The 25,849-nt window shown below is 47.0% G+C and overlaps 1 protein-coding gene across 1 annotated transcript in view; it reads left to right on the top strand.

The window, feature by feature from the left end:
• ADAM12 (ADAM metallopeptidase domain 12) overlaps positions 1-25,849 on the top strand; it is a 348,424-nt gene that overhangs the window by 41,540 nt on the left and 281,035 nt on the right. Inside the window, 1 exon segment of the mRNA XM_049645890.1 lies at positions 5,882-6,018. Within this exon segment, the coding sequence (XP_049501847.1) occupies positions 5,882-6,018 (137 nt within the window).

The following is a 25,849-nucleotide window of genomic DNA, read 5'->3' as shown; positions in this document are numbered from 1 at the left end:
AAACATCTTAAGTTAAAATTGTACCTTTGTTACAACTAATGAACCAAAATTGATAGCTTTTCAGCTGAACTTCATACTTCCTTCAGATTTCCTTACTTTTTATCTCACGTTCTTTTCTGTTTCTCCATCCCACCCAGCATGTGGCCCCAGATGACATTTAGTCGTCCTGCCTCCTTGGGCTCCTCTTGGCTGTGAAGGTTTCTTAGAGTGCTTGTCTTTGATGGCCTGGACAGTTTCAGGGTGTGCTGGTTACGTATATCATAGGATGCACCTTTTTTGGCATGTGTCTCAGGTCAGACTGGGGTCATGGGTCTGGGAGAGCAAGACTACAGAGGTAAAGTGTCATTTTTATCACATCTTATGGAACGTACATGCCACCAACATGACGGGACTGTTTATTTGCCCTTGATCCTCTGGCTAAAGTAGCTTTTTCAGGTTTTTCCTGAAATTCTCAAAATCTAAAATTACTCTTTTCAGATTGACTTTTGCCATGGTTCTTTTGAGCATCCCTGGGCTGTCGTTTTAAAATCACATTCCTGGGGCACCTGGATGGCTTAGTCAGTTAAGCATCCAACTTTCGGTTTTAGCTCAGGTCATGATCTCCCGGTTTGTGGGTTTGAGCCCTGCATCGGGCTCCACGCTGACAGCATCGAGCCTGCTTGGGATTCTCTCTCTCTCCCTCTGTTGTCTCTCTTCCTCCCCCCAAATGAAAATAAAATAAACGTAGGGAAAAAAAAGGTTTAAAATCACATTCCTAATTTCCATCCAGGGAGTCTGCAGATGAAACGCAAGAGTGACAGTATTATTCGGTAAGGCTGCAGATAGGGATCTGAACCAAGGAAATATATTTGTGCTTTATGGGAATGTTGCCACTGTATTTGCCTGCAGCAAGGAGCACGTCAGTCAGTTCTATAAATTTTTTTTAGCTCTCACATATTTGGGGCTAAGGAAAATGCATTACGAGTTTCCTAAGCCCAAGTCCCCAGATTGTTACGCAGCTCATAATGGCCACCTCGACCTTTCTCTGCCCCACCCCACCCACCCCCAGCTAGATTTTCAAAAGAATATTTATCTTAATGCTATTTTTAGTGCCTCAGATCAATTCTTCTCCCTTAGGTCCATGTAGGGGAAAGGCAGAACTCCAGGTGTGATGTTTAAGTTTTACCTTGACTAGTAATCTCATCTGAGTTTGCTTCCCCAGCGGCCCAGGGGCACCCTGAGCGGATCCCCACCAGTCCCTAAACCCGGCATTTTCTAATGATCGATAGCCCACGGTCATTTTCCCTGCCATCAGGGTGGTTTGGTCAGACACCGTCTGGAAGTCTAGAAACATGGATTTGGACATCCTAAACTGACTTCATGCAATAAGCTTTTTTGAAAGCTCTTTGACTGCATTGAGCTTCCTCAACCTTGTGAGAATCCAGAAGGGAGAGAATGTGCTTCCCATCCTGCAGAGGGCAGACAGGACTTCAGGGGCAGGCCTGGAGAGCAGAGGTGCGAGAACTCAAGCTCAGGGCCGGATTTTGCTGCTCCAAGATGGCTGTTGTTCTCTGTCTCACAACTCCGTCTCTGTCTCTGTCTCCACCTCTGCGGAGCTGAAGCCCTTGGTTGGCCATCGGAAAGTTGTTCCCTTAGCAAAGCAGGCAAAGGAGGCTGGGCCATGGGCAGCCAGGCTCTGGGTGACTCACATGGTGGGGAGAGATCCAAAGTCACTTTGCGGGCGGGGGGTGGGGGTGGGGGTGGTCTTCATTACTGGTTTTTTTCCAAGACCTTAGAACCCATCCCTGTGAAGATTCTTTCTTGCCAGCCGAATCAGGTCTTCTACGTCCCCTCTTGACCGGCCACAGTCAGGTCTGAAGATGAAAACCTCAGACGAGGACACAAGCAAAGCAAACACACGTGTTATTGCAGAAGATAATTGTGTGAGGAACCAAACTATCTAATATCCTTTTTTTCCACCACGAGACCGAGGAAAACTGGCCATTTTATCAACCTGGCCAGCAGTGTGTCTGGTCACCCAGCAGACAAAAAGCCAGAAGTCCCTCCTCACTGTAAGCTATTCCTATTTTTTTTATCTAGGCAACCGAATTTTGTTGATGCCTAAATATTAGGAAAAACAAAATGTATGCAAACTATCTATTTTATAAGGTCCTATTTTTTTCCCCTGGGTTTCTAGGACTCGAATGTACGCATCGTTCAGGACCTGCTTTTATGGTTTGTCAACAAGATCACTCCATAAAATACATTCTGATATCTCACAGCTGTGTATAATTTATTCTGTCTATCCATGCAGCACAAATAAAATTTTTATTTGCATCGTCTAAGAGAAAGAGCAGTGTATAAATACATAAGCAAAGCTCATAAGAAACGGTCTTCTGCCTACAGATACTGCTGGGGGGATATTGTGCAACCAATTAAAAAGCGGAGGGAGGGCTTCATTATCCATGTGCATAGACAATAAATACCGTGCACAGCAAACAGTGCCGTTACTCAATTTCTTAAAAAGGTTGCACAACATTCTCCTAGTGCCGGCAGAGCCTGCCTCTAAATTCTCCTCGGAATATTTAGAAATAGAACCTCGTAGATGAAAACGGTTCAGCCAAAAAGGACTTCTTTTGGATTAAGATGATGGAATATGTAGGTGAAAAGGGAAATGTTCGGTGGTTGGAACATTTTGCCTTCAGGAGAGTAGATAACTCTCTTTCTCTGCTACCAAGGGTCTTGGAGGAAAGAGGTGCAGAGGACTGAGAATGTTCCTGTGTTTGGTTTGTGCAGCTTCACCGTGATTACCAACTAGGAGGCCCCACAAGGTTCCCCAGCTTCCCCCAAATCAAGGGTGTGGACTTGCTCCCCTCCTGCTCCCCTGCTGGCCAACTTTCGCGAATGATTCACCCAGGAGACCTGGGCTGTGTGGCGCCGTCTCCTTCCTTCCCAGACGTATGGCTTCTCAAGTGCATTCTGTCACACACAAAGACTGTCATCCAAGTGTCTGGGGCTGGGCGAAGATCTCTTCCAGGTCTTTGTGCAGTGTGGCTGCAATACCCTGGAAAGCATCCGGTCTTCCCCCCTGTGGCTGGGTGGTGGGTGGCGGGTGAGGCAGAACTCCTGTTTTGGATTTAACGAGCCCTTGGACAACCAGATTTGTGACTGACTACTCAAGTGAACCACTCACTTGGGTTGGAAATGTAACTGCCTGGAGTAGCTTCTAATCAAATTGGTTTGTTTTTGTAGAGAAAATGTTTCAATGCTTGCAATCACTTTCTTGACAGTTTTGCCTGACTTTTCAAAAGATTAACGTAACGGCCACAGTGGCTCTTGGCATGTGGCATGGCTTTCATCAGTTTAGGGGAAAGTTCAGACAGATTTCCCGTTTTTATTCCATTATTGCTGGTATTTCAAAGCTTCCTTAGTCCAATTCAAATGAATACACCTCTCTCTTAAGATAAATTCAGCTAATTGCACTCTGTAGTCTGGTTCAGCAGGAGCTGTATAACTAGATTAACACACACTTTCAAGTAAATTCCAACTCGGGAATCCCACCGAGGGTCCAGAGCAAGAGACCTGGGTCCTGGCAAGGCTTAGAGAGTGATGTCGATGTCACCAGTGGACGACGTTCTCTATGCTTCACGTGTATTTTCTCCTTCTAGCCTCGCCGCACTCTGCCTCATTTTATGGAAAGGGAGAGAACTTGCTGTGCCTCTGTGGACTTGTTCTTCCCATGGCTCTGTGTGGGCCTGGAATATTCTCATCTTCACGGCTGGGCTTATATGCATCCAACAAATAACGATCTTTCCTGGCCTATCCGTCAAGAGTAGGCCTCCCCACCGCTCTACCATCACCTCGTGTTTTCTTATTCCCTTCTATTTGGAAACCATTGCAGATTTGCAGGAGTGGCACAGGGATTACACAGAGCCCCTGTAGCCCTGTGCCTTCTTTGACCTGCCTGCTCTCTGAAATGGTCTTGTCTGTTCATCTTGCTTTCAATGCAAGAACACGTATTCATGTCCCTCTCTTAGATGCACGGGATAGAGAACTGAGTCTTCTGGGGTGAAGCTACATTTATGAAATGAAGGTCCCCCTCATTTCATAATGAGGGACTGACTCTAGGTGACATTAGGGCATATTGGGCCAAATCAGAAACAATGGGCTTTTTGAATGGGAGACATCAGAGTGCCCATCAGAAGGTAGGCAGGGATTAAATAGTTGTTGAATGAGCGGGTGAGTGAACGAGCCAACAAGTGGGCAAACAACTGGACCAGAGACCCACAGCTGATAACATGGAAGGGTCAGTACAGGTGCTTGGGTATGTCTTGTCCCCAAGCCCCTACTTGTAGTGACGTGGCACTACCAGGGAGTAAATCGAAAGGCATGAAATCAAGCTGGTGGACGAGGGTCATTTATGCACGATCTCTATGCTGCCAGTGGCTGCCCCCTCTGCAGTCAGGAGAAGGGATTCTGGAATCTTCCCTTTGGGTAGCAATTCTTTCCACTTCCATCCAGCCCTCCACCAGTGTCCACAGATGTCACCACCTGGAGTGGGCCCCTCTGGGTGCATGGCCAGAACCCTCATCACTTGAATGCAGGTTCATCCCCAAAAACTCAGCTCATCTCAGCCCTGAGCACCACATGATTTCCTCTCCTTGTTCACGTGGCTTATGGTCCTCCCCGCCCCACACATCGCTTGTGGCCACCAGGCCCACTCACTTCCTCTGCCGCTGGCCATCTCCCCAACTTTTGGCTCATCCCTGTTCCTTTGGTCCCTCAACCAGTGGGAGTTTTAAATGCCTTGTGAGCAGCTTGAGAATTTTCCTGATCGGCTGTGTCAGACAGTTAATACTCAAGTAGTAATCCTTTTGTAACCTGAATATAACTGCAGGCTTCCACACTGAGAATGATAAAATGGTGTGGATTTAAAAGTATTTGGGGAACTGTAAAATGTCTAGGATTAAAATTTCAATACCATTTGTGCCCAATAAATGTGAACTCCTTCGTAACTTAAAACAGTGCTATTATGACTCAGGTCTGAAAATTATGAGTCCTGGTTGAAGAAATGGGAATAACATGTGAGGGAATCTGCTCCCATCCTTTACCATGAGGGATATACTGTGGTTGCGCCACATAGCAGGAATGTGACCTCATCGGAGAGCGAGCCCAGAGAAATTACCGTACTTGTTAAGAAAGTGATACACACTCCAGAAGAGAAAAAATGTTATACTTTCCATTAGGATTGTTTATGGATATGGTGCTAAATTGAACCTGTGTCGGGACATTAACTGGTTCGACAGGACCCCAAGAAACAAGATCATATAATAGTTTATTGAATGACTTAATTTTTTTTTTTTTACATAAACCAGTCTCGTCAGTCTGAACTGGCAAATTAATTTTGTCTATAGAATCACTCACTGAAGCATATAAAATTAGCCTCCGTAAGTACAGAGAGGAGACTCGGCATTGGGTTGAGCTGATTCACTGGGACTTAAGTAAATGGCTTTAGTCTTAATACAGCTAAAGCCTTGAGATGTTTAATGGAGAGCTGGTCTTAAGCAAAGCATTCATTCATCATTTAAAAAGTCACTACTTGCTGTGTTTTGGTTGCTTGTGGAAGGACAGAATTATATATACTTTGACTTTGATTATCACCCAGCACATGCCATAGGACTTGGAGGGGAAAATGAGCTTTCGTTTGAGTCACAACGTCGTTGGGTCAGATTGACAGAGAATTCATCACCTGCAACACTGACCGTGACTTAATAGAGAATGCTGTTTCTTTGGTCTCCTTCAACTTCTGGATATTTTCGTGGAGTTGTTTATGTCATGAGTTTCTGATGCCAAACTCTTCCTGACAAGAATGAAGAATGGGGCTGTTTTCTTTCTGACGCAGGGGTGAACCCAGGAAGCAAATCAGCACCTTCCATCCAGCAGGCCGGAAGAAGGGGCCGGGGAGGAGCTTACGAAATAGTTCAGGTCTCTGTCTTGAACGGAGCCCTCTGGGACCCCACGGAGAGCATCCACTCAAAGGTCAGTTGTCTTGTCTCTTCTCGTTTTCTTGACTGTGTGATGGCTGAAGTTTGAAAATCACATCAACTGCACTCATTTTCTTTGGTCCAAGCTTTGTCTTTGTTTTAATGTTGACTTTATCCTTACAGAGTGAAATTTTGTAGAGGGACAGTCTTGATGAGGGGCCCAGCGTCATTTACGTCTGCTAAAAGTTACTTTTCAAACACACACAGGTGATAACGTGTCCAGGTATACAGTTTCTGTGTGTGTGTTACTCGAGGGCTGGGTATTTTTCTATATTCATGTGTATTTCATCAACATTTTGATGTTATCGATTATTGGTAGAAACATGTTAATGTGACTTTTTAAAAAAGTTTGTAATGAGTTTTAATGCAGTTTTGTGCTTTGTTTACTTTGATACATATTTGATTTGAGCCTTCTATGATGTAAAAGAACAATACAAAATTGAACCATTAGCGATTAAGTTTGATATTTCGATGAGTTTTAGGTGCCAAATCTACGCGACTTTCTTAAATTTCAGAACTTGTTGGAACAGTTGGAGAGTGATAAAAATCTATAGAAATATGAGCTCTTTGGAGAGATCACACAGATGGCTTTGTCCTTGTGTTATGCGGAACTATTTTTAGATTATTTTTCATAATAGAAAACAGATTTTTTTTAAGAACAGTTGAGATGGTGAAAATCCTCTGTGGCTTTCTGAAAGGGCTGCAGTGGGCCCCCTTAATGTGAGTAATGATAATATGATTTACATCACTAATTTATTTTCTAAAGAAGCTTTTGGTTGAAAGTGAGCAATCGGAAAGGTAGGAGGTTTGGTTAAAGGATCCAGATGCCAAATCTACTCTTTTGGATTTTTCTGTTTCATGGAAACTGTTGCAAATTTAACAGGCAACGGATAAGTCACTTGCGGTGGTATTGATGGTGTTTCCTGGAAGAAAAACTTAAGACGTTAAAGAATATTTCATTGTGTCATTAATCTGAAAAATTAGAGATGTTATGATAGATGCAGAAAAGAGAAGCATACTATACCAGAAAGTATGCCTTTAAAATATTTATAGGTGCTGGGGCTCCTGGGTGGCTCAGTCGGTTAAGCGGCTGACTTCGTCTCAGGTCATGATCTCGCGGTCCGTGAGTTCAAGCCCCACGTCGGGCTCTGTGCTGACAGCTCAGAGCCTGGAGCCTGTTTCGGATTCTGTGTCTCCTTCTCTCTGACCCTCCCCCGTTCATGCTCTGTCTCTCTCTGTCTCAAAAATAAATAAACGTTAAAAAAAATTAAAAAAATAAAAAATAAATAAAATATTTATAGGTGCTAATTAATAATACAAAAATATGGAACCATCTAAAGTTTCTTGGGGGGTAGAAGCCGTTATGGAAGCTTTCCCTGCTTGGGGGGTGGGGGTTGCCAAATTTAGCAAATAAAAATAGAGAATATCCCCGTAAACTTGGACTTCAGATAAACAGAGAATTTTTTTTTCAATCTGTCCCATGCAGTATTTGGGGTATTGTTGTTTATTGAGATACACATTTAACTGGTGTCCTGCCCTTTGTCTGGCAACCCTACCTGGGGTGCGTATCAGAGCAAAACCTGATGAGTGTTCTTGGCACGCCACTGGAATGGACCAGTTCAGGTGGGGTCTGGTTTCTGACCTCCAGCTTCATCCTTCCTGCCAGCCAGCCATCTTGCGGACATCCTGAGGCACGGCGGCACATCTTCGGCTTCTGGCCAAGCTTACAACCCGATGACTATGGGGCACCCGCACCATCTTTAGAGAAAATGGAGAAAACCATTATTATTTGATGACTGTCTCAGCTCCTCTGCAATTGTACCTCCAGATTAGAACCATGCAGGTGGTAGACACATGCGTGGGATGCTCAAAGTACTCTGCCTTACCAACATTATTTAAGGGAATAGGGACTTAAGTGATTTGGGGAACAGCATTTTGTCATAATGCCATGGGACTCGTGAAATCAGCCTTATGGCTCTGTCATTACGATGTGTGCCCATATGTGGTAGTTAACCACTAGGAGCCTGCATGAAAAAGGGCGCCTACGACACGCTCGTACATGCGTGCCATAATTCTCCATGAGGGAGATGCATGTACCTGTTGGGAGAATAGGGATTCTGACTAATGGTGTGTATGTGTGTGTCTTTCCTTGTTATCAGATATGACTGCCCACATTTTCATGTCAGACATTTTCATTTTCATTTCATTTCACATTAACAGAGTGCATCCTCAGGTATGCAAAACTTACATTCATGAATATTTTTGCCACGCAACCCCTGCCTGCCGTGCCTGAGAATATGGAGTTGTGGGTTTAGATTCTTGCTTTTCTGCTCTGCTCTTTTATTCTTTGCTCTCCTGTATCTTTCTGTTCAGCCAGTGTCTTTCCTGAGAGTGTGCTTAGTTTGGGGAAGGCCCGGGCATCTTCCTTTTTATAAAGTGCTCCTAGGGGATTCTCATGAGCACACAAGATTAGAACCCTTGCACTGTCGGAAAGTGCTGGAGTGCTGGTCAACCCGACTGAGCTGATTTAGGCAGAAGTCCTGTCACATTCCACACCTCCTTCTCCCCGCTGTGATTGAAATATACCTGGATGGGATATTATTAGGTCCTTTTCAAATGAAGAACCAAGCCATCATTGCCACTGATAATTTACTTGACAGAGACGAGGCTGGGAAAGAACGTGACCTTGCCTGCGTTGGAGAGCTTCTGGCATTTTATTTGTCTGCTTGCTGTTATTTTGGTCTATAACAGGAGGATAAGCCTGTCTGCTTTCCCTCCATCTCAGGGCTGTTATAGGAATGAGCGCGATGAAACAATGGCTGCAAAATGACACGGGGAACTAAAACCCGCTACACAAATGGAAGGTGATACTACCAGTACAAAGTGTTTTAGGGATCCGTCTCCAATTTCATGTCTTGAAAGAAACGAAGCCCGGGGAAGGCATGTCAAGATGTGACCGATCGGGAGATGACCTGCGTCGAGCTCAGCCTTTGAATGCTCCAGGAAATGTCCAACCACCAGCCCGCTCACATGAGAACGAATGTATGGAAATAGTGTGTGGAATGGAAAATAGAAAGGCAAGCAGATTAGAACGTGCAACCGAAGCTTCCCTTTGCGTATTGTGGGTCTCAAATATCAAATATCAAATGGCAGCTAATTAAAACGGCAGAAGTAGATTCCGCTCCATACATCGAAAGGAGCCTTGCTTCTCCTTCAAATAACCATCTGTGTCAGCCCTTCTGGGGAGACTGCTCCTCACGTGGAGGGGGGGCAGGGTGTTCACCCCACCCCCCCTCATTCCCCCCCCCCCCCAGTAGCAGCCTCCCCCGCCCAGCACTTCGTCACAACCACGGTTCTTGCCAAGGTCATAGGTAGCCTCCCAACTTCCAAAGCCAGCCCTTCCTTTCACTCTGTGTCTTACTTATCTTGACAGTGATTCACCCTCCTTTGAAATTCTCACTTTCCTTTGGCTCCCAAGACCCTGTTCTCTCTTGTTTCTCCCCATATGTCTTTAATTCTTGCTTTTCGTTCCTCTTTTTGGCTTTGTCCTTTAACGGTTGGTTTCCGCTGACTTTCTTCTGACTGAGGGCTCCCGCTGGCTGGGCCGTTCACTTCTGTGGCCTCACTGTCCGCCTAGAGCGGCGTGGGGGGCTGTTCACAGGAATGACTCTAGCGACGTTAGCCACCGCCCCTCAACTCCTGCTGGGTGGGAAGTGCCCTGCCGAAAACATTTCACATGATGACCCCAGCACGTATTCTCTAACATATATGGACTTAAAACCCACATCACTCCCCTTGCCTTCATTTCTGAGATTTGGGCCTGACATCCAGTGGATTCCAGGAGCCTCCGGTTGAAAGTTCCCAATTATTTTAACTGCGCTGTGCCCCAAAGTGGACACAGCCCCTGTCAATCTTCTCTATTTTATTTAATAGCCCCTAGAGGATAACATTGTCATCCCCTTCCCCCCGCCCCCCTCAGATCATGAGGTTGGAGACATCTGTCGAGTCCCCTGGCCCAGTATGTCTAACACATGCCCCTTCCCCACCGTGGCTTATTAGTCCTTTACTGCTACAGACATACATAATGCAAGCAGAGTGATTTGTCTAAGACACAGAGCTAGCCTGTCACTTTCCTGCTTCCCAGCCCCTTCAGAAGCTCCCCATGATCTCTGACTCCAAATCCAGGTTTCTTGATGATGCCCAAGATGCTTTATAGGCGGGGCTGTCCCGATGCCAAAGGCCCCACTCTGCCTCCCAGCCATCGAGGTCATCCGGGCAGGGCAGCCTGCTGCCTAAATGTGCTATCCTTGGCATATGTTGTGTCCCTGACACCTGAAACCCCAGCTTGAATTATACCTTCTCTCTCTCTCTCTCTCTCTCTCTCTCTCTCTCTCTCTCTCACTCTTTTTGATCTTTATTTATTTTTGAGAGGGAGAGAGACAGAGAGCAAGCAGAGGAGGGACAATGGATTCCGGCTCCTGTGTTGCCATATCATGATGGACCAGTGACTAGCCCTGGCTGAGCCTCTGTTTCCTTATCTACAAGCGAGATGTGAACGTGTCCCTTGCTGCCTGACCCAGCACGCTCGGCACGCTGAGTGTCCGCCCCTTTCCTTTCTCGTAACTCATTCTGGGCTTTCCGGAAGGGCTTCTCGACGTCGGCACTGTCGCCAGTGGGGCTGGGTCGCTCTTTGTTGTGTGTGTACAGGCAGGGGGGCGTCCTGCGTGCCATAGGGTGTTCGCGTCCCTGGCCTGTACCCACTAGATGCCGGTAGTGCCTTCCCCTCCATTCATGTCGACTCCAAATGTCCCCTGAAGGGGCGGGGGGGAGGTGGTGAACACCTGGCCCTTAAGAGCCACTGCACTGGGGGAAAGACTAGGAAGGATAAGGACAGTTACTAAGAACCTTCCCTTGACTTCGGATGGAGCTAGACCAAAGGCTAGTAAACCTTGTCTGGGAAGACCTAGACGGTCAGTAACTCAGCTGTGTGGGTCCCACGCCGTCTGTCTCAGCTGCTCAGCTGCTCAGCTCTGCCCTTGAAGCTTCAAGGCAGCCCTAGACAATGCCTAAACAATCGGGCATGGCCAGTTCTAATAAAACTTATCTATGGACATTGAAATGTGGATTTAGTAGAATTTTTACGTGTCATGAAATAGTCTCCTTTTTTTAGAAAAAAAAAAAAGTTTTTTAGAAACGTAAAACCATTCTTAGCTCACAGGCAGTGGGCTGGACTTGGCCCACAGGCTGTAGTTTGCAACCCCTGAGCTAGATGTCCATACTATAGATATTTCCCACCGGGTGCTCCGGCGGCCCGGCAGGGTGGGTGTTGTGTAAGTTTGCAGACCAGGGTGCGGAAGCACTTGGAACGGGAAGTAGCCCGTCTGGCGACCAAGCCCAGTCGGTCAGATTCCGAAGTCTTATGTTCTTTCCTTAGCGCCCTGCTGCCCGCCCCCCCCAGGAAAATCTTTAGCTTTTTTTCCTCTTGTGCTTCGTATCGGGACTGGCTCATAAATCCAGACTCCGAAAGCATGGCTTGGAGGGCAGGTGTTCTCCCCTGCTGTCTTGCCACCAAGGAAGCTCTGACTTTCTCGAGATGTGAGTGCTGTTCCCAACCCTCCAGGGCATTTTTATGCACTCTTATCCTGCAGCTGACACACAACAAGGACGAAGCAAACCGGGGTATTGTGCTTGGTTCACCTGTGTCCCCGCCACCACCTTTGGGAGCACACCTCTCAGTCAAGGAGGGGCTCTGGGATGACATTTCCACGTGGCTCACTGCCAGCTCGTTTATTTCCTGTGCCCTCTTAGCAAGGCCCTAATGTCATTTGTTTTAAAATTGGCTTGTTGAATCAGGTATCCCTATAGTTACTGCGATTCCCCGCCCGCCTTCCTCACCTCAGACCTCTAGCATCATCACAGACCTGGGACTTTTGAAAATATGTTTTTAAAATAACAAATCTATGGGGCGCCTGGGTGGCGCAGTTGGTTAGGCGTCGGACTTCGGCTCAGGTCACGATCTCGCAGTTCGTGCGTTCGAGCCCCACGTGGGGCCCTGTGCTGACAGCTCAGAGCCTGGAGCCTGCTTCCGATTCTGTGTTACCTTCTCTCTCTTCCCCTCCCCCGCTCGTGCTCTTTCTGTCTCTCCCTCTCTCTCAAAAATAAATAAATCTTAAAAGAAAATAACAAGCTTAGGTAATATTAGGGGATGGAGTGCTTTGCATTGTTTAAACAGAGTTACAAATTTCTTTTTGCTTTATGGTTCTTAGGTAAGACTCTCCATGTTTCAGTGACCGGTGGGGTATATAGCTGCTTGGTATGAGGAGGAAAGGAGTCTGACGAGTTCTGTTTTCAGTTTTTCTGCCTTCATCCAAGCACATGTGAGTGTCTGCTGTGTTCCAGGTCCCAGGTCAACTTCCTGTGGTACAAGGATGGGTGAGCCTCTGTCGGCCCTTAAGAAACTCACAGATGAGTGACCAGTTATAATCAATTTAAATAAGTACTTAATAAGAGATACGTGCTTTTTAAAACAAGTGACTTTAGAGTCATTTTAGATTTACTGAAACATTGCAAAGATAGTACAGACAGCCCCATATACCCCACACCCTACTTTCCCTGTGATTCACATTTATATTGGTATGACACATCTGTAACAATTCATGACGTATGGCCTTTTAAGATTTTTAACCTGAACTCTTTCACTAAAAGGAAAGTTTCTGGGGCTGGAGGACAGTTAGAAGAAAAGAAAATGTCTAGAAAGGCTAATGATTTATTTTTATTTAATGACTTGTTTGTTTATAATGTTTATTTTTGAGAGATTGAGATAGAGAGAAAGAAAGAGCATGAGCGGGAGAGGGGCAGAGAGAGAGGGTAACAGAGGATCTGAAGCAGGCTTTGCGCTGGCGGTAGAGAACCCGATACGGGGCTCGAACTCACAAACCACGAGATCGTGACCTGAGCCGATGTCAGACGCTCAACCAGCTGAGCCACCCAGGTGCCCAGAGGAAGGCTGATGATGTTTAAATCACAGTTTAGACTAAAGAGCATATCTCCCCGAGAGAGACTTAATGTTGTGTTTAATGGTCTTATATCATGCGACGACTGAAGACGCCCTCACCTATGCGTTTACTCTGGAATTTCTCGGAAGTCGGAACCTAACCAATGAGATGGTGGTTCTTTCCTAGTTGTTCAGGAAACAGTCATGTTGGTGATGATGGTTCGTTCAACCAAAGTTTAAAGTTCAGATTTTTTTTTTAAAGTTTATTTATATATTTTGAGAGAGAGAGAGAGTGTGTGTGTGTGTGTGTGCACATGCGTGCACACGCACGTTGGGGGAGGGACAAAGAGAGAGAATCCCAAGCAGGCTCTGCACTATCAGCACAGAGCCCGACATGGGGCTCGAACTCACAAGCCATGAGATCATGACCTGAGCCGAAATCAAGAGTCAGATGCTTAACCGACTGAGCCACCCAGGCGGCCCATAAAGTACAGATTTTTTTTTTTAAATTCTATTTGTCTTTAAAAAGTGAGAGGTTTTTTTAAACCTATCACAAGAATGCCTACAACCAAGTATGTAAAATCGTGTGAAAACCAACTGAATACAGCGCTGTGATTGTAACATAATAACTGTGTAGAGAGCTTGTGTGAAATTTTCCTCTCGTATTGATTTAACGTGCTCTGGATGCCCCCATTTCTTGCACGCTTCCTTGCAAGGGTCAGGTATGTGTTTTTGAGTGGTATACACCAGTATTTTATAACTGTTTTGTTGTTATTGCCTGACTAAAGAGAAAAATTAATTTGAATTAATCTTAATTGAGTTTAGCTTACCTTAAATTATATTTCTCTTTTGGGAGAAATGAAATGCTAAGAAACAAGATCTGTTAGCTAGAGGTAAGCTTTAGAAGGAAACAAATTGTTGTAATATCTACGAATTTTCAACCCCTACCCCAAGGACCAAGTTTTGTCCCCTTGAGGGCAATAGCCACCTACTGAGAACAGGTGATGGGCACCATCCGTAAATGGGCAAAAGGAAATGTATGTCTCCCCAGACTACATGTATTTACAGCAATCTGCCCATTGGAGATTTGGGGCAGGTAAGAAGAAAAGTTGACTTCTCCCTCTCTCAAAGTCTGTTCTTGCTAGACTTTTTAAAGTAAGTGTTTCATGTGAGGACAGTCGTGGATTTACAGAAAAATCACCAAGGGAGTACGGAGGTCCCACATACATCACCCGATGTTCCCCCCACTATTATCTCATGTTACAGTGCATCTGTCACAATTAAAGAACCAATATTGGTACATTATTACTAACTGAAGTCTGTACCCTATTCACATTGTCTTAGTTGTTTACCTAACGTCCTTTTTCTGTGAGACCACATTACGTTTACTCATCATCTTGCTACTTGGTTCTGACGGTCTCTTAGACTTTACATTTTTGGCGATATTGATAGCTTTGAGAAGTACTGGTCAGGGATTTTGTAGAACATTCCTCACTTGGGGTTTGTCTGATCTTTTTCTCATGATTGAGCTGGGCTTACTTAGGTTGGGGAGGAGACCCCAGAAGTCAAGTACTATTCTTGTTACACCATAGCAAGTGCTACCGACGGGCCTTATGACTGTCGCTATTGACCTTGATCGTCTGGCTGAGGTCATGTTCGTCAGCTGTGTCTCCTTTACGTACCGGATTCTTTGGAAGGACGTCACTGTGCACATCTCATGCTCAAAGCAGTTCTGCTCCACCCCCTAGAGGGTGAAGTGACTGCATTAATTAGCTCTAATTCTCCTGCAGGGGAGATTTATCTCCTCTCCCTATTTACTTATTTATTCAGTTATTTTTCTGTATCAGGGTGGACTCACGGATATTTATAGTCTGGTTTGTAATCCAAAACTATTTTATTTATGTTATTGTTCAAATTGTCCCTGCTTTGGCCATTGGGAGCACTTTCAGTTGGCTCCTGTGTCCCTTTGACATGCTCCCTGGAGAGAGAGAGAGAGAGAGAGAGAGAGAGAGAGAGTGTGTGTGTGTGTGTGTGTGTGTGTGTGTTATCACTCCCCAACTTTCTGTCACTACAAGAAGCACCGAGTCTGTATTTCCTGCCCAGTCCTAAAATCAGCCATTTCCCCAAGGAGCCCTGGCTTCGTGGAGAATGGTGTTAGACATCAAAATCTGGGCACTGGGTGTGCTCAGCTGCACTGCTGTGTCACTTGTTGGTCTTCTCAGCTGACAGAGTAAGGAAATAGTTGTGTGTGTTCCTGCTAGATTTTTAGGAAACAGACTTCAAATTCTGGGTCAAGACTGGGACACACCATACCTTTTCACACAATATATATATATATATATATTTTTTTTTTAATATTTCTTTATTTTGGGGGAGAGCACAAGTGAAAGAGGGGCAGATAGAGGGGAACAGAGGATCTGAAGCAGGCTCTGTGCTGACAGGCTGACAGCTGCAAGCCCCATGTGGGGCTTGAACTCACACACGGTGAGATCGTGACCTGAGCTGAAGTCGGATGCTCAACCGACTGAGCCACCCAGGTGCTCGAGTTTTAATTCTAAAAGTTACATAAGAGAAAATACACCAGGAGTTTGGCTTTTTGTGGCTATACCTACGCAGCCAAAAATGATGAATGACTGTTTTCAGTAACCTCAATCAATCCTTGAGAATCAAACCTAATCATTAAGTTCTTTTCCCTAAAATGTTATTTTAAGAAATGAATGCCCGACTCTCCAGCAGTTGACCTAATTCTGGCTTTTCAGATTCCCTGAGTTGATCCCTGCCTCAAAGGCCGTCTTTCTGCTAATTATCAGAAATTTATTTGACCTTTTCCTAAAAGTGGCGCACAAAAAGATTTCATTCAACAGGCGTAACCGTTTTCATTTGCAAGTTTTACTCACTGAAGGTAGTAAGGGTCTGTTTTTGCTTGAACCCACTAATGTTCCGAGCATGTAATTTAAAGACATGGTCATAAACCCAAACGGAGTTGGTGAGAGCACAGCTAATGAGCCCAGGGTTGTAGATTATGTCTGTTAGGATTCCCCCTTCCCGTGGGAGCCATTAGCTGGGCTCCATTCCGTGGCCTTCCTGGCATGCATTAGCCCCATGGCATCTCACAGGGGACACCCCTGAAGGTATGAGGGCAGACAGCCCAAATTCGAAAATGTTATGCATATGCTGTGTCCCATCGCTGCTGGGTCGCCAGGGCTACGTTTGTATATGCAGGTGACATGTTTCACACCTGTGTTTCCCAAATGTCGGTCACCCACTGTCTACACGAAAGATCTCAGCCTAGTTGGAGAAACAGCCACACTTCACAGTTTATTCATGCTTGATATACTGATTGTTTTCGCAACCACATAAAAGGCACGGGAATGAAAAGTGTGCTGTGTACCTCTCTAAATGCGTCCGTCTGTCATCGGAGAAGACGTTATATCATTTGAAAACAGTTGAAGACCTCTCACAGTTTCTTTCTTTTCTCCCTCCGATAGATGCTCCTTGAGCACCTCATCAGGGGTGCTGTGCACAGCTGTGCAAATTAAGCCCTGCCTCACTTGCAGGGGGGCTGGGGCCATCGGATCCCCAGAGTTGAGGAGTGAAAGTCCATCTGCTTGGCGGCCGAGCCCGGTGGCCCAGCCAGGAACAAGCACCATCCGGTAGAATTCCATCTAAGACTTGTTGACGTCTCACTTCTGAGGGGAAAAATTTTTACCGACTAAACATCGTCTTCCCCTGAGTTCTTTCCGTATACTCATTTAATCAGCAAGGAGTTATTGAGAACCCCTCACGTTCCAGGCCCCCATGCTGGGTGCTGGAGATACTTAAAAAAATGTGTTAAAAACTGGCAATTTCCTGGCAGAGCTACTGGGAAGCTTGCTCAAGCAGAGCTCTGGGAGGTGAAGCGTAAGTTAAGAGTCGAGAGCCCACGAAGGGGTAGAGAATTCTCTCTCGGCTCCTTTGAAATCGAGTCCCTTCTTTTAGAGTTCAGAACAAGACCACTGAGCATATATATGATCTCTGGTCGTGCCTGTTCGGCTGACGGGAATGTGTGTGCATGGCCAGAAGTTCTCGCTGGTTTTGGTCTTAGGCGGCCTACGTGGGAAGCCGTCGGATCCCCGGGACCTGTTGGCTGGCCTGGGACCTGTTGGCTGGCCTGGCACTGGCCGCCTCCGTATGTGTCCCTGCTCATCTGGAGCCCGGAGAGCAGGCGTTGGTGGGCTTGCAGATTTCACGTCTGGGCTGTTTGGGGACAGTGAGGTTTTCGGGTCCGTACACCCCCTTGTCTCCCAGCCTAAGTAAGGGGAGAAGGGAGCTTTTTAAGATTCACCTCCAGAGCAGCCTCGGGGGGAGTCCCGGAGCCGAGTGTTTCCAGCCTGCTGTTTCATTAGCAGGTATCGGGGCCTCGTCTCATTCAGTCTGGACACGTTTCTGGGAAGGCAGCTGCCACAGGAAAACGCCTGCAATGGGCATATACCACAAACGGGCCGTCACCCTCCGAGGCCCGAGGGCGACACCAAGATTCCCATCTCGCTCCCAGTTGCCCAAGCAGCATCGGTTGTCGGTGGGGAAGGACAGAAACAGCGTCCCGAAGTCACACACAGAACGTCGAGTGTATTTTTGTCGGTTACAACGGACGGGAAATCGGAGATGTTACGCATTAACCTCGGAGGCACCGCCTCTCAAGAAATTCCTACAGCCGGCACGGCGAATGGATTTAGCTCTTTTATTTGAAGCTGCCGAGGCTGGAGGAGCTCGCCTTGCGATTTCCTTGCTGGTATTTCTGAATCACATGGGAAGACACAGGAAGTGACAGGCTCTAGCTTCTGTGCAAACTGAGGCAGCCCGTGGAAACCCTCCGCGACTCTGTGTCCTTCTGTCCAGAAGATCCTGGTTGACATTTGGAAACCTGCTCTGCATCATCCGTGTTGGGTGGCAAATTGAAGTTTTCTGTTTGTTTTTGCAAGCTACTCCTTAAAAAATTTTTTTTTAAATAATGTTTATTTATTTTTGAAAGAGAGAGCAGGGGAAGGGCAGAGAGAGAGGGGGACAGAGGATCAGAAGTGGGCTCCGTGCTGACAGCAGGGAGCCCGATGTGGGGCTTGAACTCACTAACCATGAGATCATGACCTGAGCTGGAGTTGGACGCTTAACCGACTGAGCCCCCCAGGTGCCCCGCAAATGACTCCTAAACACCTGTAACAGTTAAGGCACTATCTGGATTGGGGTTTCCAGATGAAGCAGGGCCTTGAATGCCGTGCTAAGAAGGTGGGAACTCCATTCCAAAGGCAGTGGGAAGCCACCTATGATCTTGGGCGGTCAGGTGACACTTGGGGCAGTAGTTTTAGAAGCGATTTGAGATAGAGGATCCGTTTTAGGGAGGCAAGTGATGGCAAGGCTATAGATAGATCCTGCTAGAGACAGCGTGTGCCAGGCCTGTGAGGAGACCAGAGCGAGAGCTGGTTTAGGGGCTCTTGTCTTCTGCATGCCGTGTCCACAGCACTGAGGCTGTCAGAGCTGACGGCTCACAGGATGGTCGTCCTCGCTCTGTGACTTTGGCAAGTTACGTGACCTCTCTGAACCTCCGCTTCCCCATTAAAAACAGGAACCCTAAAAACTACCTAGTTGAGACAGCTATTGCAAAGGTGGTGTTTAACTGTGTATGTGCTACATCCCGAGACTCGCTGTGTTGGCCGTTTTGTTGTTTATACTTCCCGTGCCATGAAATGTTCTCAGAAACCTGGTTTCTAATGGCACGTGCCGGGGTAGCTTCTCAGTGGATCCTTCACCCTCTGGCCCCTCAAATCCACCCTTACTCTGCAGAATGAGTGTTTCTTCAACACAAATCTGACTGTGTCTTCGAACTGTTTAAAAAACGTCAGTGACCCCCCACTTCTCTCGGCAGAAGACCCAAGCCTTTAATGGGGGGCCTACGCGTCTGTCCGTGATCTGAGCCCCTTCCGTCTTCCTCGCACTGCGCTTCGCCTCCAACTCCCTGACGGCTCCCCAGAGGCTCGGCTTCCCGCCTCTGCTCTGCACAGTATTTCTACACCCTCCTTCCTTCCCTGCCCTAGGACCCTGCCTCCCCTACCACGTCTTGTCTCCATTTTCCTGGACTGATCTCAGAAGTTACCTTTTTTGGTTGGCGTCACAGACTGAATGTTTGTTTCTCCAAAGTTTGCATGTTAAAGCCCCGACCCCCAGTGCGATGGTCTTTGGAGGTGGGCCTTTGCGGGAGGTGATTAGGTTTAGATGAGGTCATGCGGCTGGGGCCCCAAGGATGGGATCAGTGTCCTTATAAGAAGAGGAAGAGACCAGAGCTTTCTCTCCACCCTGTGAGGATGCGGTGGTAATGTGCCCGTGCGCAAGCCAGGAGGAGAGCCCTCGCCAAGACCCCGACCATGCTGACACCCTTATCTTGGACTTCCAGCCTCCAGAACAGTGGGGAATAGATATCTGTTGTTTAAGCACCCATGTCTGTAAAGCAGACTAAGACAGTGGTTTTCCTGAACTCACATACACAACCCCTTGTCACCCTCTGGTTAGCTGCCAGATACCCAGTCAGTACCCCCATCATGGCGCATGTTACCCAAGCACTCAGTACCCCCATCATGGATTATGTTACCCTAGCACCCGGGCAGTATGCCCATCGTAGTGTGTGCTATCCACACATAACAGTTGATTTTCTTGTTGGTTTCCTAGGCAAAGTGTGAAATCTTTAAGGGCAGATACTGTGCACAGCTCATATCAGTATCTTCAGAGTCTGTTGGTACTTGACACATAGTAGGTTCCCAGAGATGTTTGAATTAATATTTATTTTTAAGAGTCCCTTATTTTTCAATTATTCCATTTCATTTACTTTCACCTTGACTTTTGTTTTGGTCTAGTGCTTTTTCATTTAGGTTTGACGAAGGCTACAAAAGATTAAAAAAAAAAATCATTTCCATAGATAGGTTCACAGTCAAGGATCTCCCTCAGGTAGTTGCATTTTCAAATGCTTGAAAATGTTGGTATAAACGATGCTCTCTTAGGCAGGTCTGCTTTTCCCAGAAATCTATATGTCGTATCTCTTGGTTGATTCAGGCGTGCCCTGGTTTGTAAGTGGATGGTGCTCCCAGTTTGTCCAGGATGAAGAGCAGAGCCCTTTCCGGTGTGGCCTCATTGAGATGATGCTCTAAACAGAAGCCAGGCTTTGGCCTGCAGCCCTCATGCTTATCCCTGCTCTATTCTGTCTGCCTGAAAACTCCCTTTAGAGTGCCCGCCTCCTGCCGTATCCTGTCCTCACCCCACTCTTGCCTGGTTTCTGCTTTGCCTCCGCTCGGACATCCGGCCTCCTCTCCAGCAATCAGACGAGCTTTCCCCCCTCCATATTCCTGGCACTTCTGTTCCCCCCCCTTCTTCCAAGCATGGCTCCCTCCCTACCCACCTCTCCTCTAGTGGCCCCAAGGAGGTGCTGCAAACGCCAGCCCTTCTATTTGAAGTTGTTTAAGACAGAGTTGATGGTCTCCTCTTCCACACTTGGCTTTTCCTCTGGGATTCCATCCGTAAGAGCCGCAGGAGCCCTCCTGTGAGTGGCCGTTCCTGACCTCCATGCGTGAGGCCCTCCATCACCCATCTGATCCCTGCCGGGAGAGCCTTTCCTCAGCCCTGCCTCAAAACTACCTCCTTAGGGAAGGCTTCCCCGACCATCTCATGTAAGTAGGTACCAACTTGGTTAGTTGCTGTCCTTGCTCTCTGTTTCTTTCACACCGTGCCTCGCCATTTTATTCATATGCTTGTATGTCTGCCTCCCCAATAAGACTGTCTCTTCCAAGAGGATGGAGACCTCTCTCTTTTGCTCACCACTGTTGCCCAGAGTCTACCACAGAAGCTTGTGTGAGAAGTACCAATGCCATGTGGGTGGGTAGATGAGGGATGGGGGGTAGACGGGTGGAGGGTGAATAGGTGGGGGTGGCTAGGGCCAACCCCTTGAAGCAGATGGTGTTGATGAGACCCCTGTGTTCTCTGCCTCCCTTTTGCATCGTCTTCTTGGGCATCTGGCCCTTCCTTACAAGGTCCTAATGTCCTCCTATTTCCAGGGAGGGAGACATTGGCCCCAGTTAGCATCTTCTGAATTCTCCAAATTGAATTTCCGGAACTGGTTTTGTGAGAGCCAACCTCCCATATTATCCTTGCCCTTCTGAAGCCCCCTCCCCCACGGAGTCGGCGTTAGTCTGTGTCACCGATAGAATGAGGTGCTAGTGACGGCATATGATTTTACGCTTTCCACCTTGGTCTCGTGGACCTCTCACTTGGGGGGGGGAACCGGCTGCCACGCCCTGAAGATACTTAAGCGGCCCTGTGGAGGGGTGGGTCGTCCGGCCGACGGGCACCACCAACAGCCGGGTGTGTGAGCGTGTCACCTTGCGGGAGGTCCTCCAGCCCCAGTCAAGCCCTCGGGTGACGGCGGCCCCCGCTGGCCTCCGGCTGCACCCTCCTGAGACACCGCAAGATAGAACCTCTCAGCTGAGCTGAGCCAAGTTTCTACCCACAGAAACTGTAAGCCAAGTAGCAAGCTAGAATGCTGACTTCAACTGAACGAAAGCGGCCGCCTCCCACCTAGAAGGGAGGCGGGGAACTGGGGGAAAAACGTCCACTGAAAGGAAGAAAGCCAACACCAAGTCCAAAGCCTCGACTGCAAATCCCCGTCCACGCAGGTGCAGGTGCGGGTGAACGCGGCCAGCAACGAGAGGGCGCGGTTCGTGGTTTGTGAGAAACTAAGTCGCGCCGATCCCAACAGGGTGGACGAAACTATCGTCTCCTGGGAGAAGACAGGAAAGCCGCTTGTTCTTGAGGCAGAGGAAAGGCTAAAGTAACAAACAAACCTAGTGTTTAAGGAAGGCGGCCGCGATCTTGGTCTCATGTTTGGCTTATTTTTTAGATTTAATTACAAAGGATTCAGAGTTAGAACCTAAGAAGAGGTTTCTGTGTGTGTGTTTCCCTCCTTCTCGCGGGCCTCACCACAGGCACGCCTCCTCCCTGAAGCCTTCCCTGACCACCCAGGCTCTGCTGACCCCACAGTCTCTGAATCCCTCAACCACGTGGCCAAGACCACCTGGCTGCACATAGTGCTTCTCCTTTAGTGTTAGTGTTTGTGTGTTGAGGGGAGACCATGCTCTAAATTCGGCCACATTCATCCAGAGGCACAGTCGGGTTCTAACATCAGGAGTTGTGATCTCCTGGGGGTGGAGGGGTGGGGGGCAGGTATACCCAAGTACCCATCTTCCACCCATCGTGGGGTCCCCCAGCTGGTGTTCCTGCTACAGGTTTCTTGGTCCTTCTCTCACATCTTCTTCTTATGGTCTTTTTTTTTTAATGTTTATTTATTTATTTTGAGAAAGAGAGTGTGGGAGGGGCGGAGAGAAAGGGAGAGAGAGAATCTCAAGCAGGCTCCACACTGTCAGCGCAGAACCCCACTTGGGCTCGATCCCACCAACGGTGAAATCATGACCTGAGCCAAAATCAAGAGTTGGACTCTTTTTTTTTTTTTTTAACATTTATTTATTATTGAGAGACAGAGAGAGGCAGAGCATGAGCAGTGGAGGGGCGGAGAGAGGAGGAGACACAGAATGCAAAGCAGGCTCCGGGCTCCGAGCTGTCAGCACAGAGCCCGACGCAGGGCTTGAACCCACGGACCGCAAGATCATGACCTGAGCCGGAGTCGGATGCTTAACCTACCGAGCCACCCAGATGCCCCAAGAGTTGGAGTCTTAACCGGCTGAGCCACCCAATCTCCCCAGTTCTTCTTGTGGTCTTAACTGTACTGCCAGTGTATTACCTCTAGCATTGTGCTGTTTTTTGAATCAGCGTCTTTGGAGAATGGGTTCAGAAGGAGTGAACTGCCCTCTCTCCGTCTCTCCTTCCCCGGTTACGCTGCTACCTTCATTCAGCAAACATGGATAGAATGTGAAAGGTTGCCCCATAAAACACAGGGAGCCCGGTGAAATTTGAATTTCATATAAGCCACAAATAGCTTTTGAGTTAAACGTATGTCCCATGAGGTATTTGAATTTGCCATCCATATATAACTAGATTGTGTTTATTTTGTCTTTTTTTCTCTAAATCTGGCAAGCCTTATCGTCCGCTCTGTGCCACACTGTGTGACATAAAGATGAATAAAATGTCATCCCTCCCCCGTGGGTTGTCAGCCCGGTGGAAGAGACAACCTGCCTAAAGAAAACACTTCTCCTACGACTGTGCTGGAACCACACCCAGCATGGGGAGAACGAGAAGGACCCCAAAATCCAGTGCACGTGGGATCGTAATATTTCAGGGATACAGCTCGGAGAAGGCTTCCTGGAGGTTTTTGTCTTTTAGTGAACCTCAGTGTGGATGGACACCCCCTAAAGGCAGGAACCTCATCTTTTTAGGATACACAGTAGCTGCTGAGCAAAATTGTAGTAGCTCTTCTCGTCATAGCCCACAGTTTCATATTTTGATCGCTTCTCCCCAAACAGACATAGTTCAGCTCTTGATAAATTTCCTGGGCATGTGCTACTTTGCATCATAGCCTTACACCTTTATTAATGGAGTCAGTTTTTTATAGCTTCCTGTTGAAAACGAGACAGGGCATCCCCAGTGGTGATTTACAATCAAAGGCAATGTCAAGGCATTTCTATTTTTTGGAGTTAACCCTACATTCCTGCCTTTCTGCCCCTGCCTCAGCCACTAGCCATTTCAGAAGCAGCTTGTGGCTCCTGAAATCTGCTTTTTCACCTTGGATTTGCTGGGTAACTGTGGCAGCCTGGTTTGACCCTACCACTTGCCTGGAAGAACTTTTGGCGAGGTAGGCAATGGTGTCGGTGAATTCCTTGCCCTTCTCGTAGTCTGTAGGATTTTTAGCTTCTTGGGTATTTGTAGTTGCTGAACTCTGTCTCTTCCAACTGCTGCCCCCTGGATTTCTTGGCTCTTGGTTTTCCCTTATTCTCATCCTACCTCCTTCGCTGTTCCTGTTCTCCCCCCCACCAGCCTTCTGAATCTATGCAGTTCACAAGGTCCCGTCTTTTGCCTACTTCCTCTCATGGCGTTCTCTCTCTAGAACCCTTCACCTTCTCGAGGGGTGCTACCCTCACCTTTATTGTGACAAAGTCCTCACCACCAGCCCTGATCTTCTGCAAGATTCAGGTCGGTATTTCCAATTGTCTTAGATCATTTCAGTCTGGATATTACGCCATTCTCTCCAGCTGCTAGTCCTCAGAAGTGAATTGTTTGTTTGTTTGTTTGTTTGTTTCCTCTTGAAAGCTGAGTGGCTTGCTGAAGCCCATATTTGGCTTGTGACACAGCCAATTCCTAAGCATGGATTCCCACCTCATGTAATACAGTAGGAGCCCTTTAACTATGTCTCCACCCTCTGAACCCAGCTCGCCATCTAACCTCTAGCTTAGAATGGACTGTAGCTGAGAAGGACGATCCATTGTCGCAAATTACCTGATGAACAAACTGACTCTTGGTTACGAGTGACAGAAAACCAACTAAAGCCTGCTTATGTTGAACAGCAATTTTTTTTTTTCTATTTCCCTAACTGAAAAGTCTTGGGGCATGTCCTGGCTTCAGCCATGATAGGCTCCATCCAGGGACTCGACCAATGTCCTCAAGGTTGGCATTTGTTCTCTACATCTCTTAGCGCCTCCCTGTTAGCTTTCTTTTGAGAGAGACCTTAAGTTCATAGTGGTAAGATGACTTCCAACAACTCCAGTCTTGTATCCCCTTCTCTGCAATGCCAGCTGCAGACATTCTCATCCTTTGCAAAGTATGAGTCCTCAGATTGAGTCTCTGCGAACGAATTTGGGTTATGTGTCTACATTGGGAATGATCAGTGTAACCAGAAGCAGGGAATAAGTGACAAATAAAGCCTGGGCTGTATGTTCACCTTTGGCATGGGGAGGAGGATATCGTCAACCATAATCCCAAAGACTGAACGGGAGAGTGGTGATTCCCCAAAAGAACCCTGGGTTCTGGGACTGTGTGAGAGGAGAATGGAAGAGAAGCAGGAAAAAACGGCAAGCGTCTACTCAACTATATAAATGCATCTCTGCGATTGTCCCAGATGAGGCTTCATGACAGCTGACGTGCATCATTCTTGGGCTGATAAGTGATGAGGTCTGACCTTCGGCTATAGATATAATATTAGAAGGACATCAACATGTCACAGCTGTTATTTTCGGTTGCTAACTATGAGATGATAATACTTCTTATCTGAGAAGAGATGTTCCAGTGTCACCCCATTATAAAGTACACCAGGCATCGGTCACTTTGCAGAGGGTATTTTTGAACTTCTAGGCTATAGTTTGAGCGCATTTCCTCACATAGAAAGTTAACATTTGGAAAAAGTAGTCAAAGTAGCGCTTACTCAACACCCAAATTAATTTTAAACCATGACTGTATACAAGCTCACTTTTATACTCTCCGTTAAAAATGCTAAGTCAATCAGTAGTGAAAGTAAGATTTCACTACTGGGGGTGTTTAAAGTAGTCAAGGAAAAGGTCTGTGTTGTTGTCAAGTTTCCTTGACTTCAGTAGTATAAACTTACACGTAAATTTAGGAGGGGTTTAAAAGGGGTTGGGAAGGCGGGGTAAAATCCTCCATGCTTCAGGGATGAGATCCAGCAAGAGCAATGAGGCTTGCAACGATCACGTGACTGGTTTCCCCCCTCATGCCAGATTTTAAATTTGCACAGATAGGGAAGCTAAAGAGTAAGCTTCAAAACTCCAAAAGATAGAAAGGAACCTCTTCTAGTCTTTCAGGGTCTGTAGGGACCTCCAGACTCTCCATCAGAAGCCTAGGAGAGTCACTGTCAAGG

The sequence above is a fragment of the Panthera uncia genome, chromosome D2 (genome assembly GCF_023721935.1).
Source record: "Panthera uncia isolate 11264 chromosome D2, Puncia_PCG_1.0, whole genome shotgun sequence".
Lineage (NCBI taxonomy): Eukaryota > Metazoa > Chordata > Mammalia > Carnivora > Felidae > Panthera > Panthera uncia.
This window is presented reverse-complemented; position numbering and strand designations above follow the sequence as displayed.